We start from the raw sequence: 15,790 nt of genomic DNA, 5'->3' as shown, positions 1-15,790 counted from the left end.
CAATCGTTGTTACCCGCCTCCACAAGAAAGGAACCAAAAGCCTGGGGTGTAGAAAAAACCCTGGAGGGGGTTAAAATTTAAGTCCTAAAATACAATGCATTTACTCATTCTCCCTCATACACACACACACACACACACACACACACACACACACACACACACACACACACACACACACACATCTTTAGGTTCATCCCCAAACTCCAGACAATGAACTGTACATAAAACATGGTATCGGAAACCATGCTAATCTAATAAAAATAATAATACCAATAATAATACTGCTCCGTTTCCAGATATTGGAGAGAGTATATATATTTTTGGCATGCTATAAAGCAATCCTGAGAGTGGGAGGAAAGAGGAGAGGACGTTTGAGGAGACTTTGGATGGGGCTGAAATGGATCTGTGTGGCCCCTGCTGAGGTGGAACCAAACAGCAGAGGAATGGATTCCCCATTTTGGAGGCGCTGGAGCAGCACAGAGCTGGGTCTGATCCAGAAGCTGGGTGTGGGCTTCCCAGCACTGAGCCAATGGGGACAGGACAAAGGGACATGGACACACACACATACACACACAGATTTCATCTGAGCATTAATATTCAGATTAATTCTATCAGCATGGTCATTATAGCTCAAGAAGACACTCAATATTCCAAAAGTGCTTGAGGTTGACTGGGTGGTCTACACTCTTAATTTCACACTGCACACACACACACACACACACACACACACACACACACACACACACACACACACACACACACACACACACACACACACACACTCACCTTCTCAGCACACAGATGTGTTTTTTGGACAGTTTGCAAGCTCAAAGCAGAACTTTTACCAAGCTTAAAAACTACACATGCTCCAAACAGGTCAATCATATCACCGCCTTCCCATCTGTAATCTGACTTTAACACGTTTTATTTATCCAGTTTCCTAAAACAGCACATCAGAGGTGTAACGTAACAATCAAGCACAGGGTTTTATCAGTGAGATACCGGATTTCTAACCTCATCAACTCACACTGATTTCACCAGACTATTCATAATCAAGGGGGTGGAGCTGGATCTGATCCAAGTCTAACCTTAATCACTAACCCACACAACTGTGTACAAAAATATGGATCAGGTCTGACTCCACCCCATGGAGTTTGTTCTGCAGTCAAGGGTTAGGGGCATTTGAATAAACCAAGACTTTATTATAAGAAGTCTAGCATAAGCAATAATCCTTCATTCATATTAAAAGGCCAATAAAAAAGTCCCTAGTTTATCGTGAAATCTTATGAGCCTCTTGTAGCGTGCGTTTACATATTGTCCAGTTTTGTTTTTTGTTTCTTTTTCAGATTTACAAAGAGAATGACACAGAGAAGTGAGTCCACTTTATTTGGCAGAAAACAGGCATAGCGGAAGCACTACGAAGCCAGATACATCCCCTGAAGCCAGAGAAGGAGAGAGAGAGAGAGAGAGAGAGAGAGAGAGAGAGAGTGTGTGTGTATGTGTGTGTGTGAGAGAGAGAGATAGAGAGAGAGAGAGAGAGAGAGAGGGAGGAAAGAACAAGGGGACAAAGAGACGAGGTGAAGAAGAGAGAAGTGAGTGTGTGTGTGTGTGTAATTGTTGAGTGTGTTTGGGGAGCGCCACGCTGAGTAAGGGTTCTGCCTCAGTGCCATCTCTGTATTCTTTGGCAGAGAGGCTGTAATGGTGGGTGGAGGGGGTGGAGAGAATGTTTTGTGTGTGTATGTATGTATGAATTTACAGGTCAAACTGGACTATGGCTCTGTGTCTGCCAGCTTCATACACACACGTGTGCTCACACTCAGGGGCTTTATCAGTTCAAAACTTATCGTTGTTCAGTCAGGCAACCATGCAAATCAAAAATCACAAACACACACACACACACACACACACACACACACACACACACACACACACACACACACACACACACACACACACACACACAATCTGGCAGTGAGAAAAGGAATTCCTCATGGTGTCTGTTTGATGTTTATTTTCAAGAGCTCTCCCTGCATTGCATTGATGATGACGGACAAGCCGAAGTCTGAACAAAGAAACAGAAATCACAAACACACACACACACACACACACACATATACATAGAAACAAGAACACGCACACACACCAGACACATGTACACGTGTTTGTATACGCACATGCATGACAACATCCACAGGGCTGTGTACCGCAGTGTGATAGATACAGACAGAAACACCAGTTTCTCTGGTTTCCATGCATCAATGCTTGTTGCTGATTGGTTCCTCACTCCCATCTTTCACAGCATGGCACATTCTGACTGGCTGTTTTTTTTTAATTTAACCCCCTTTCCCCTACCCCCACCACCATCCCCACCCACATTCCCAGAGTTGAGTCTTGTCTGAAAAGGCTTGGTAAGTGTTTAGCGAGGCCCGGCACGATGCAGACCAAGTCCTCTTCAGTCTGGTTACTTCAGTAAGGCCACAGCAGGCTCACATGGGATGGAAATGTCCCTTTAAAAAAGTCTCAGCTGCCGCCTTGGCGATCTCGTTACTGATGTAGTTACAGGCTGGGTCGCTGGCGGGTCGTGTCATACGAACGCACTACCTGCGATTGGGACACAACCCCATGCTCTTCCTGGGAGAATGCATAGCCGTCTGCAGAGAACAACAACAAAAATAAAAACATGGTTCATTTTTCCACTTTCTTTACAGTTTCACAAGTTTCACTCAAAGACACTCACGTGAGACGGTCTGCTGCACGGAGCTGGAGCGCCCCACGCTGGACGGCGTCTTCCTGAACACCCGAGTCAACAGGTGGGCGCGCTCATTCAGACTGGACAGAGTGAGAGAAAGAGAGAGAAAGAGAGAGAGATAGGTTAATCATCAGCAGAATGGCTCACTGAAAATGCTAAACAAGGGTTCACACTCAGAGATCAAAACACAGCAAGGAGAAGTCTAAGAACTGCTTTTAAGGATGCAGATTACACTTCTGGCAGACCGTAAAGTTTAGCCCAGGATTAACTTGAACTAGCGTCCATAAAAGCAGGCCAAGGTGACCGACAGGTTATAAATTAAACCACAGGGCACACAGGAATGACTGACAGATTTTACCACCAATCCTCAATGACAAATCCTCAAGGTCACAGGCTTAGAGCTAATACTCTTTGGATATTTGACTGATCAGAATTTACCAATCTACACATATGCATCGTCATGCTGGTGCCTAAAAACTATTTTTAACTGAAAATAAACCTTGAATCTGGTAAAACACCTGAAAGAATCTGCTATCTGCTCTCTTCCACATACATGAGCTCACAGATGCCTACGATTGGCTAGTGTCCCCTGATTAGGCTCCCCCAAGTGTGCCTCCACCCCTGCCCTCCAAACCTTTTGGCCACGGGATAGCCTTTGGGATTTGACCTCGCGATTTTCTGGCGATAGCTAGCGTCTGTTTATCATCCTTTTTTGTGGAATGGAATGAAATAGTTTTCCAGTATGAGAAAGACACATGCAGTACTTCATCAAATTAAGACAAAATAAGCATGGAGAACAGCTGCCTTCCGAACGGGACAGACTTTACCTTGCAAACGTAATTCTCCTGCCTTTCCAGGGAGCAATTTCTGATTGGAAAATCGCATATGATTTTGAAACATCTGCTTAGAGCGCCTTGAATTCGTATTAAAGCCTTTCGTTACCATGAGTTCTTCTTTGTTAAAACGTTAAAAATAAAAATCAGTCAATAAAGCAATGAAATTTTACCCAAATTTATGCCTTCAAAATGGAGACGTCCGATTTGCCCTTAACTCCAAATGGAATTTAGCTTCTGAATGAAGTGGAACCCAAGGAGCACTCGACTCATTCTATGATAAACAGACCCTAAAAAGATAGAGTGATGACTCCGAGTGATGATCCCTGTGATGATACCATGATGTCTCCCTATAAATCAGATGAAAGCAATCCCATCTATAAACAGTGGGGAATGATGTAAATCCCAGCCGTAATGGAAGATGGCCAAAGCTACTCAAGGTTACCGTGTACGGTGGGGGAACTCGGTGGGGGGAAGTGGAGAAAACACGCAGTACTGGAGCTGGAAGGAAGCCTCGATATGCTTGGCCTCCTCATGAAAGTGGTCGGCAACTATAACCATGGCATGACGGTCTGCCAAAAAAAATGGCATCTGCTAAACAGATGACCAGTCAGATAAAGTGAGCGATAGATAAATAAATAAATAAATAAATAAATAAATGGAAACGCAAAGAGGTTTTGTCGGTTTTGCCTTTTTCAAAACAGAAGCTGAATCTATGTCCCTATATCCTTTCTCATGTGAAAAAAAATCTACTATTCCCAGACTCCTTGGGTCACCAGAGCACTGAGTCTGAACTTTTAACACAAGCTTTTAATGCATCTAAACCACGGACCATCAAACAGGTTTAAATATGTAGCAACGTTTGAGTTCTCAGCACAACTCTGTACCATGGTGCATATTTACTGTATAAATGAGCTTAATTAGCTTTCACAGGAGAAACAGAGCAGAAAGCCAAACCGTGGCGTCCAGCCAACTGCCGTCCTCATTAGAAGTCGATTCTGTCAACTCCGTAGCCACAAAACCAGCGGTCTAAACATCCACGGCCCAAAATAAGTCAGCACCATTTACACATATCTTACTGCCAATGTCTGAGTTAAATAAAGATCTACATGATTAAGCTAAATCGTTAGGAAAAATTAACATGCCTCTATTCCATAAACACATAAAGAATAAATAATAGGGCTGTCACAACCAATCCACAGCCTTTCAGAATATTTACATAGCTGGGAGCCAGAGGAGCAAAATTCTAGGATGTATGGACATACAGGCCTTCACCCATCAATCACAGCAACACCTGTCAATCATGAGTTTGTGTGAGTTCATGGATGCAGATTAAGGCAGATCACGCTTTCCTCAGAAGGCAAGAACAAAATACTGGCTTCATAAGTCTCAGACAGAGCATGTGTTAGCCTTCACCTTCAGCAGATGATGTTGGGTTGGAAATAAATACTCCTTTTATATCGAATATTAAATAAGTGGTATCAATTATATTATATTATATCAATTGGAAAGGAATCTGATATCCCTAATAACATATACAATTCCTACACACACACACACACACACACACACACACACACACACACACACACACACACACACACACACACACACACACACACACACAAACACACAGAGCTACAGTTCCTGAGATACACACACCCGCTTCCTACAGCCACACCAGCTCAGGGCCGCCTGGCAAATGTAGAAATGTAGAAAAACAGAAAACATACATGTCAGATGAGATAAAAGAACAGAAATGAGAGAACAAAGAATGAGGATGAGGATGAAGAGGTAGAGTTCACTCTGTATGTGTGTAATAAAGCACACGCAGGCAGGTGAGCTCTACCTGCAGATGTCCGGCTGTAGGACTGCCGGAAACCTACGGCACTGCAGGGTTGGGCCTGTGGATCGTCAGTGTGGGGGTTAAACACACATTATACCAAACATATTAGTCATGCATGGGTGGGGCTTTAACAACAAATCAATGCAGAACATAATAATAATAATAATAATAATAATAATAATAATAATAATAATAATAATAATAATGATAATAATAATAGGTCCCAGGTAACCTGGTGCAAAAACCATGAGTGTAATACAGGATCAAACCATGTAGGCGCAGCCTAATACGCTAACGAGGACACTGGATCTAAAAGATTAACTTTGCCCACTTAACGCTTTAAACTCTTGCACTTTCTATTACATATTAAACATTTATCATGGATTTTTTCACCTCGGGCTTTGAATAAAGTGTAAATAATGACTGTATTTGAATATAAATACGCACTGATGATATTTACACACACACACACACACACACACACACACACACACACACACACACACAACTCACTCACAAAAGAAGACTAAACACTGAAAGCGACCAATACACAGAATTGATGTGCTGAATCAGAAACGTTTGGTATTTGGATTATTATACACACCTGCGGCCGCTGGCATCTCTGAGGACGGCAGCGCCAGGATCAACAGCCCGCGCCTCCAACTCCTGTACCTCTTCTAGGAGAGTCTTCCTTACTGTGCGCCTTCCTCTGGATAGACACACAGACATGCACCAGATATGGTCCCAAATTTATGCCATTTGATCTTGAATGTGTATAACTGCTACCAGAATGTGTAGTGTAAACTGGGTCTGTGGTTTACTCACGCGTTCCATGCCACGTCTTTGAGCAGGCACGCAGCCGGCACTATTATCAACCCCAGCCAGAAGCTCCAGCACTGCATGACCTTACTGGCCTGTGAAGAAACCCCCCACAAACAAAAACAACATTAGAACAAACTCACTACAACCCTAATCAGGAATCCTCCCTGTCTGGTGTTCCACACAGCTGCAGCTGGACAAGGTGACCTCTGACCCCTCAAATGTGTGTGTGTGTGTTTGGGGGGGTCATCATCACATCACACGCTGTCTCCGGGTCTGTGCCATGTTGAGAAACATCTATACTAATATGTGGAACACTGTCACATTAACAGACTTTTTATACTGACTCTGAAATATTCTCTTATGATTGTAGGATAGTTTAGTTTTTGTCCCATTAGTGTAGCCAGTTCATTCACTCATTCAGAACAGATCATCATAGTTTTTTTAATGATTATTAATGTGTTCCCTCCCCTAATTGTAGCAAACAGGCATGTTGGTGTAAGGCTAAATTTTTAATACGTACTGATATGCTGTGTAAGTCACATGACCTTAGAGGACAAAAAAACACACAACAGAGCTGTGTCTGGAAAATAGGGATCTAGATTGTGGGATTTCTCATGACTTCAGGAAGAACTAGCTGTTAATCTCAGACCAATCTGCAGGTATCTGATGAACAGCCTGTGTGTAGACTCATAACTTAAGTGTCCTCCTTAGCTAACGCTGGCGATAGACTGGACGCTTTTCAGCCCTGAAAACCATGAGGAGGCATTTCCTGTGACAGCTGCAAGCCTGGGCAGCCCGTCTCCTAATGAAAACAGGTCTCCGGCAAACGCTGCGTATGCTCACACACACACGCACACACACAGTACGCAAGCACACACACACACACACACACACACACACACACACACACACACACACACACACACACACACACACACACACAGGCAATGTAAAATGGAGCAATATCATTAGGATGTAGTGATGGAAGAAACAGAATAAGGGAAAGGAAACAAGTAGAAGGATAAAGAGATGAACAGGGACATTTAAGAGAAAAAAAGTCATATCCCCGTTTCTTTCAGCTCCTTCACTTTGAGAAAGAGCAGCTGCAGGGTTACTTGAGCACATTCCCAAATTTTGACGTAAATTAAATTAATGGGCTAAGGGCCTTTTGGGAACACATTCCCCCATAACGCAACAGACTGAGGGTCCCGGTTTAACCCTGTCTTAAAACATACTATATATATATATATATATATATATATATATATATATATATATATATATATATATATATATATATATATATATATATATATGTTTTTGTATACAGTATGTACAGCAGTATGTACAGCATTTTGGGACATCTCGCAATTCCAAACACTTCAGTCCACTAGCTTTAAGCTGGGAGAATAAGTTGGCGCCCCCAGAGCTGACAGTAAAGGCTCGGGTGACCACGCGGCAGGTGCGGGGTCTCTACACCTGGCTGGACAGTCATAAATCGACCCCTGAGCTCCAACCATGCTGACACAGAACACCCAGAGTGCTGCCGGAGATGAAACTCTGATGGTGGCTCTTTGTGTGGAGAAAGATATGAGACTTTCAAACTCATATCTGAACCCAGACACACACTTTACACATTTCTCAGTGACCGACGTTTGATTTTTACTGTTATACATAAAGACGTCCGGCTTTCTCAGAAAACAGTGCCTTATTGTGATGCTAACAAACACTAGCTAGTAGGTTTTTATCCTTAAGAATCCTGTCAGGTTAATTCATTTTACACAGTTCCTACTACTGACAGTGAAGATTATAAGGATTTAATAATAGAGATGTGAAAAATATAAACAAAAAACTAAACAAATCTTGTCAGGTTAGCTCACACTGTCCCACTGGCTAACATGAACAGTTTAGCTTTTGACCAATTATGTGACAGGAAAATCCTTCAGAAAAATAGTCACATTAGATTACAAACTCTAATGAAGTTTTATAAATATTAACATGAATATTCAAATCAGTCCAAATCAGTCGTTCCAGAAAAAAGTGTACTGAGTATCTGAAAAAAGGTTTCTGTAGTGCAAACACACCTGAAGTTCTAACATTTCTACACAAAAAGACTTTTACACTGAGAAAAGTTCTGAATTTGTTGAATTTCTGAAAAAATAAATAAAATCCTGGATTAATTAAAACGGTTCCTGCACTGAGAACATGCCACATGCCAGAAGATCCTGAGAACTTAAAAAGGTTCCTACAGAGACAACACCCCTGAAGTTCCTGAGATTCTGAAACATCTCCTAGGATTGTGAAATAGTTCCTGCATTGAGAACATGCCTGAGATACCTAAAAAGTGTCCTGTGGTTGTATTATGCCAAACTAATCTATGTTTCTGAGTTCCTGAGAAGGTTCTTGTGGTGAAATGGAGTGAGTGTCATCGTTAGCTGTGTGCTAGGGAGGGTCTGAAAAATGAGTAGGTGTTTGTGTACTTGCCTGGCCCAGCATGTCTGGGGCAATGGGAATGTGCGGCCAGATAAAGGAGTACACAGCGAAGAAGACCATCCAGAGCACCATGCTGCCCCAAACGGCCAGATGTGAGAACTGCAGGTGATAGAGAGATAGAGAGAGAGATTTGGGGGAAGAAAAACAGAACAAAATAAAGAGGGTCATGGTCATTCCCAGACTGAATATAGACCTAATCCAGACAGGGGCCACCCCACTGCCCACCGGTATGCCCGCCCACCCGCCTGACTCTCTCTCCCTCTCTCTGTAACGAGACCCTGTGTGAATTCTTCAGGGAGTCTGCTGCATTTAAAGAGCTTGACTGTGTGGACAGCTGAACTGCCAAGCCATGTCGACACCCACCTCATCCCAACACACACACACACATGAATGTACAGTGTGTAAATGAGAACATGGCGGCACAGTATACGGGTGTAGCGTAATGTAATCACTATCAATATGAAGACATGGCACATTCCTGACACATTTTCTGGGCTCGACGACATCTGGAAAATAGGTTTCATGTCAAGCACTCTGTGTCATAATGATCTCATGGCATGCCTAAAATCCTGACCTATTACACACCCAGCACACCCTTCAGAGCAAATTCATTTCAATGGTGTTTCATTAAGGCTGACGGTGCAGTGCTCTGAATCAGTGTTTATGATTTTAACATTAAAACATACACGTAACTGTAAAACTAATTTTTTTTTTAGAAAGAACGACATTATTATTTGACATATTTGTTGCTAATTACTACTATGTTGCTAACGCTACGGTGTTGCTGCAATTTCAGTCTGTGAAGTTTACTACAGCAGCGTTAATACCCATGTGGGTGGGGCTAGCAGCACTGCTATATATACATATATAAAATATATAAAAATATATAATTTTTTCCCAGTTCCGGTTTTCTGACTTTTCACCACTAATAATCTTGTTAATCAAATGCATTATTGGAAAAAAGAATACCGATAATTTGTTCCTTTAATCTTTACACGCTTTAATGATGCATAAAGTTTGGGATTTTTCTTGTCTCAAATTGGTGGAAAATAAACCAACACAACACAAAGTTAATGGACAAAGAAAAACATTCATGTACACCTTCGATTTTAGAATCTGCAAATATTCGGAAAGCGTTTAGTGTGAAAAGCCGTTACCCTGGTCCACGCTGTGGTCTCCATCCCGGCTTTCAGACACACTGTGACCACCACATACTGCAGAAAGAGACAGAAGGAAGGAAAAACAGAACAGAGAGGATCATAAATAACACTAATGACACACACTTGTCATCCAGAAACATTCATCAAACCACATACATTGACACACTTACACACACACGCCTACACACACTCACACACTGACAGCCTACAAACAGCAACAATTTACTACTGCCTTCGGCCACAAACTACTTACAAAACACACTGACACACACACATACGCGCGCGCGCACACACACACACACACACACACACACACACATACACACACATAAAAGCTGGGAGACAGACACACTCAGAACCCATGAGAGCAATTCATTAAAGCTTTAAGAGAGCTGGTGTCTTGCATCGCCTCCAACATCTCCAGCATATTTCACACAGTCTGGCATTCACACACACACACACACACACACACACACACACACACACACACACACACACACACACACACACACACACACACTCCCCTCACATTCAATCAGAATGAAACATGGGTCTGAAAACACACAGGCGAAAGCTAATGACAGCAGGAAGTCTCGTTATAGAAAGCAGTCTGGCTGTGACGAGTGGAAGCAGCCCGACCAGATCCAAGCTACAGGAAACGATTTAAGTCTTAATAACAAATGACAGGTAGTCGCTAAAACCACAGATCATTCACTTTCATTTGTTGCTTATGATTTCATCAAAAGAAAGAGGCACAGAGAGTGAAAGCGAGAGAACACTGGAAGAAGCATGACCACTCAAGTCGGGGGAAATTAAGAGACGTCTGATTGGCAGGCAGGCTGATGATGTCATGGAAGTGTTAGAACTAGATGTTATGTCACTCCATCACGTAATCATGTTGTTGATTATTTTCATCTAACCTCATGACACATTCCTTACACATGCTTCCAAACACTGTGATGATGAACAAACCTCCACGTACATTACGTCGTTCACTCTAGGTCGACATCGACATGGGCGGAGCTAGGAGCACTGCACACTGCTGATTGGTTCTCTCAGTGCTGTATGTGTCTTTCAAGATCGTATGCTGTTTTACTGAATTCAGCTCCTAAATATTTTCACGATTACAGACTGTGCGTTTATAGTTTGTCAGTCGCGTGAATATCGTTTGAAATTCAACGCCAACAAATTTGATTAAATTAGATTTTCCTCAATAGACATTCGTCAAACTTCAAAGAAAGCCTTGATATAAGATACATGCCCAAGCATAAAATCTAGAGCTTCTTTACTGCCAGTGAACATTACAGAAAGACAAGTGTGTTAAGTTTGGCTTTAAAGCTGAAAGAATGACGACATCATGAGACTCAAAACACACATGAAGAGAGGAGATTTAAGGTAAGCGCACCAGCTGGGGCTCTTTTTTATATGTCCTATTACACACACTTTAACCTGTTTACGCTGAGCAAATAAAATGAAGATGAATAAAAATGAAGGATTATATCATTTAATATACTTTAGAGAAAAGGGTCAGAGTCTCACCGTGTACACAATGTTTCCCACAAACAGGTAGTCGACGCTGTTGCCGTTGCTGAATGGAGTGTCTACAAACACACACACACACACACACACACACACACACACACACACACACACACACAGTGTTGATGAGGAAAAAATGTGAACAACTATTTGCACTCTTAAATGTTATGACACTGAGCTCACAATGTGTGTGTGTGTTTGTGTGTGTGTTTTACAACACAAGCCGTGTACTGTATTTATGTTAAATGTCCATATGGGAATCCATCCACGGAGAAAGAGCAGCTCTGTACGATTTTCATATATGATTAGAAACCTGACGTATAATTGTAAAAGTATGTTCAAATAAATCATGTAATAAATGACAGCCATTTATTCAGAGCCATTTTGTCCAAAATGTTCAGGAAACTCATGTTTCAATAGATTTACGTTCGAAGCTGGGACATTGAAATATGTTCTGACAGCTCCAACATGTGTGTGTGTGTGTGTGTGTGTGTGTGTGTGTGTGTGTGCAGGGATCAACGAGCTATTTACCATGTTCCAGTACTTTCAGCGGAAACCAGAATAGAATGATAGAATGGATAAGAGCGTTTATACAGTGACCCCAAAACACCTGAGGAGAGAGAGAGAGAGAGAGAGAGAGAGAGAGAGAGAGAGAGAGAGAGAGAGAGAGAGAGAGTGAGCAAGAGAGCAGCGCCAACTAAGACAGCACACTGCCAAAAAATACACCGGCCACACAAACACCTTCTCTACACTTACACAACCAGCTCAGTGTCCTCCCGATTACCCCTAAAACACACACACACACGCACACACACACACACGCGTATACGAGCCCCCTACTTAAAATGAATAACTTCCTTATTCTATCTCGCCTAATCTCTAATGGTAATCGCTAGGGTAACTGTGTTGCCTCCGTGCTAGTGTTTACAGAAAGCTGTAAACAGACATTATCAATCAATCACAGAGTTAAGATCACTATTAACACCTACTGCAGCCAAGGAGCTCTGTATCCTCCACGAGTCGCCTTATTAATAACACAGTCGTGATAAATCAAAACTACAAGCTTAGCTGATGGATTTGACTGAAACACACACACACAGTAAGCTACTGACCTAAAATGTCACAGTTATGGCTATAGAAACATTCATAGTTTCATAGTTTACTATTTATTTTCATGTGCATGATGTTCATTTTATTATAATGTTGTTAAGCATTGTTTAGTTATTTGTAGAAGTTTATTACGGAAGTGACGAGACTGGTATAGCAACCTGATCAAATGTCATCAAATCTGACTGAACTGTGCGTGTGTGTTTGTGTGTGTGTGTGTTACCTTGGTGTTAAAGCCGTCCGCGTTCTGTGTGATGCGGTACAGCTGTGGGAAGCGGAGCATGTTCTGCTGACTACAGGGACGATCGAAAATCCCCAACGTGAAGGGAGGGAGAGCTGTGAAAATCTGGAAAACACACACACACACACACACACACACACGTATACAAAAGATGCATTTGTGACTAAAAATACTGTACACTGTCCACAAATAATACAAACAAAATGATTTGCTCAGTCCTTCTTTGTGTATGAACTATTCATTGTGTATAGTCAGAGTGTTTAATGTCTACAAATACACAAAGAAGTGAGAATATCTACATGAGATAAACACTGAGAATCTGTGTGATGTGGCGTAGATCACTACATTCAATAAAGTGAGGATGATGATGATGATGATGATGTGATCTTGATATAATGATCGACATTTCATTGTTCAAATGGTTTGATGTAACGAAGCTGATTATAAAATAAGCTTTTTTATCACTAGACAATAAATAACAATAACAACAACTGACCACAAATAAGAAAACTCGCAAAATGAAATCAAGAACAGAGCAGCCGTGTGTCATTTGGACCAATCAGAAGCAGGGGACTGTCTCAGACCTGACCGAAGAAGGAGCGGCTCTGAGTTGTGTTTGGATGTTCGCTCACGGTAGAGTGTGTACTCAAACCTACTCGTGGTCTACAAAGTTGGACTTGTGGATCCGGATTTGTGAAAGTTTTGTTCAAATTTTCCAGGATGACAGAAAGACTTACCACGTTGTAGAGTCCGATGCACCAGCGCTCAAACAGGATCTGCCCAGAGAAGCCGTTTACAAACGCAAACCACAGCTGGAGGAGGGAAAGAGATGTAGAAAGATAGAATACAGAAAAGAGAGAAAGTGAGAGAGAGAGAGAGAGAGAGAGAGAGACAGAGAGAGACAGTTAAGAGTAAAAGTATTTGTTAAGATAACATCTAAACACTTTGACAGCTCACACACACATACACACATACACACACACATGCTGTCCATCCCCCACTGTGCAATGGCAATGAAGACAAAGACAGTCAATGAACTTTGACCCTGAAAGCTCATCCTTGCTAGCAGGTAATCCTCGCTAATAACCCTACATTAGCCTCCCCCAAATACCCACCCCCCCCACCCCCCACAACATACTCACACAAATAATGTGCTCACACGACAATGCACAAACACACAGGATTACTCACACCACAACACACCTTAACACAGTGTTCTCGTTAACGTGCACAGTCATGCACTCCCAACAACAACCTCACAACTGCACACACATACACAAACACAAAATTCAGAAAGGGGGTCATGTTTCAGCACCTGCTGACATCTTAAAAAGTAAGAACAGCTGAGAAACACACCACTAGACAGAGAGGCAACCCTGTCAAATACACTATAACACACACACACACACACACACACACACACACACACACACACACACACAAATCTCAGATGACAGTGTCCTTGCTGGAGCAGAGCAGGGTCGATATGGATGAGGGTCAGAGACTGTAACTCTGTGTGTGTGTCTGTGTGTGTGTGTGAGTGTGTGTGTGTGTGTGTGTGTGTGTGTGTGTGTCTGTGTGTGTGTGTGAGATAGATAGAGAGACTGAAAGACAGAGAGACAGAAAGCAGAGACCAGAGGTGGTGCTTCATATATCACTGTCAACTACTTCTACAAACAGCTGCAAAATGTCTCACTTAATATACACAAGGGTGTGTAGTTACACCTGTGTGTCTGTGTGTGTGTGTGTCTGTGTGTGTGTCTGTGTGTGTGTATGTTTGTGTTAAATAAGACAGTGACTTATCTGAAGTAAGGTGACAATGCTTTCAAAAGTTGATCAAACGCCAGATGGATAAACTGAACACATACCAATGGCAAGACAAAGTATAACTCAACACACACACACACACACACACACACACACACACACACACACACACACACACACACACAGGTTGTCTTGCTATGCCGAGTGTTCAATGACACAAAACATCTATTTTCTCTGAACAGACTGGATTTATTTGGATGTGATTCGCTTGAATCACCGAAGTTTCATTATTTCTGTCTGTATTTTATTATCTGTATTTTGTAAGCAAGTATACTCAGTATTTGAGTTTATATATTTGTACTACTATATGAAACAGTATGTGAAAGTGAAACAGTAGAGACGGTAGAGTTCCAGCAGACATAACATGGGCCAGTGAACGTACCTCTATGATGTATAACACCACGTTCTTGTAAAAACAATACAGGATGCATTTAGTGACTCGGTTGTAGCTCCAGGCTCCGTGGACCAGCAGGAGCTTCTCAAGGTATGAGAACTGGAAAATAAGAGAGAGAGAGAGAGAGAGAGAGAGAGAGAGAGAGAGAGAGAGAGAGAGACTGAATCTCTGGATTCTGTACCCACAGGAACCCACACATGTAAGCTATTAGTACAGGAGCACCCGGATACAACAACACTGTAGGCAAGAATCTGGAGTGTGTGTGTGTGTGTGTGTGTGTGTGTGTGTGTGTGTGTGTGTGTGTGTGTGTGTGTGTGTGTGTGTGTGTGTGTGTGCGTGTGACCTGTGGTTATTTTCTGTGGTGCCTTAATTGTGCAAGAGTCATGAAGTTAAGCTGCAGAGCATTCTTTTCACCAGATGAAGCCAAACTCAGCCTTTGTTATACTCAGTTTTGTTAGAATCAGATATTCAGTCTTTTAGTACACAGCCCTGTAATACTCAACCCTGTTATACACAGCCCTGTAATACTCAACCCTGTTATACACAGCCCTGTAATACTCAACCCTGTTATACACAGCCCTGTAATACTCAACCCTGTTATACACAGCCCTGTAATACTCAACCCTGTTACACTCAGCAGTGGTATATTCATCACTTTTATACACAGCCTTGTAATACTCAACCCCGTTATACACAGACCTGTAATACTCAACCCCGTTATACACAGCCCTGTAATACGCAACCCTGTTATACACAGCCCCGTTATACACAGCCCTGTA

At 42.2% G+C, this 15,790-nt stretch overlaps 1 protein-coding gene across 6 annotated transcripts in view; it reads right to left on the bottom strand.

Moving 5' to 3' along the window:
* Positions 1–1,991: 1,991 nt before the first annotated feature.
* Positions 1,992–15,790, bottom strand: part of atp8a2 (ATPase phospholipid transporting 8A2) — a 47,232-nt gene continuing 33,433 nt past the window's right edge. For 5 of the 6 annotated variants that reach the window (XM_047808767.1, XM_047808768.1, XM_047808770.1 and 2 more), the window contains 11 exons: positions 15,000–15,110; positions 13,528–13,602; positions 12,773–12,895; positions 11,974–12,052; positions 11,443–11,504; positions 9,901–9,957; positions 8,735–8,842; positions 6,254–6,342; positions 6,033–6,137; positions 2,738–2,829; positions 1,992–2,651 (listed from right to left, as the gene is read on the bottom strand). In XM_047808767.1, coding sequence (XP_047664723.1) covers positions 2,557–2,651; positions 2,738–2,829; positions 6,033–6,137; positions 6,254–6,342; positions 8,735–8,842; positions 9,901–9,957; positions 11,443–11,504; positions 11,974–12,052; positions 12,773–12,895; positions 13,528–13,602; positions 15,000–15,110 — 996 coding nt within the window. In that variant the 3' untranslated portion in view covers positions 1,992–2,556. Of the gene's footprint in view, positions 2,652–2,737; positions 2,830–5,431; positions 5,487–6,032; positions 6,138–6,253; positions 6,343–8,734; positions 8,843–9,900; positions 9,958–11,442; positions 11,505–11,973; positions 12,053–12,772; positions 12,896–13,527; positions 13,603–14,999; positions 15,111–15,790 lie in introns of those variants that run through there. The other variant, XM_047808769.1, reaches the window with a different exon arrangement.

The sequence above is a fragment of the Tachysurus fulvidraco genome, chromosome 25, assembly GCF_022655615.1.
Source record: "Tachysurus fulvidraco isolate hzauxx_2018 chromosome 25, HZAU_PFXX_2.0, whole genome shotgun sequence".
Classification (NCBI taxonomy): domain Eukaryota; kingdom Metazoa; phylum Chordata; class Actinopteri; order Siluriformes; family Bagridae; genus Tachysurus; species Tachysurus fulvidraco.
Note: the sequence above shows the minus strand (reverse complement) of the source record. Positions and strands in the feature narration are given on the sequence as shown.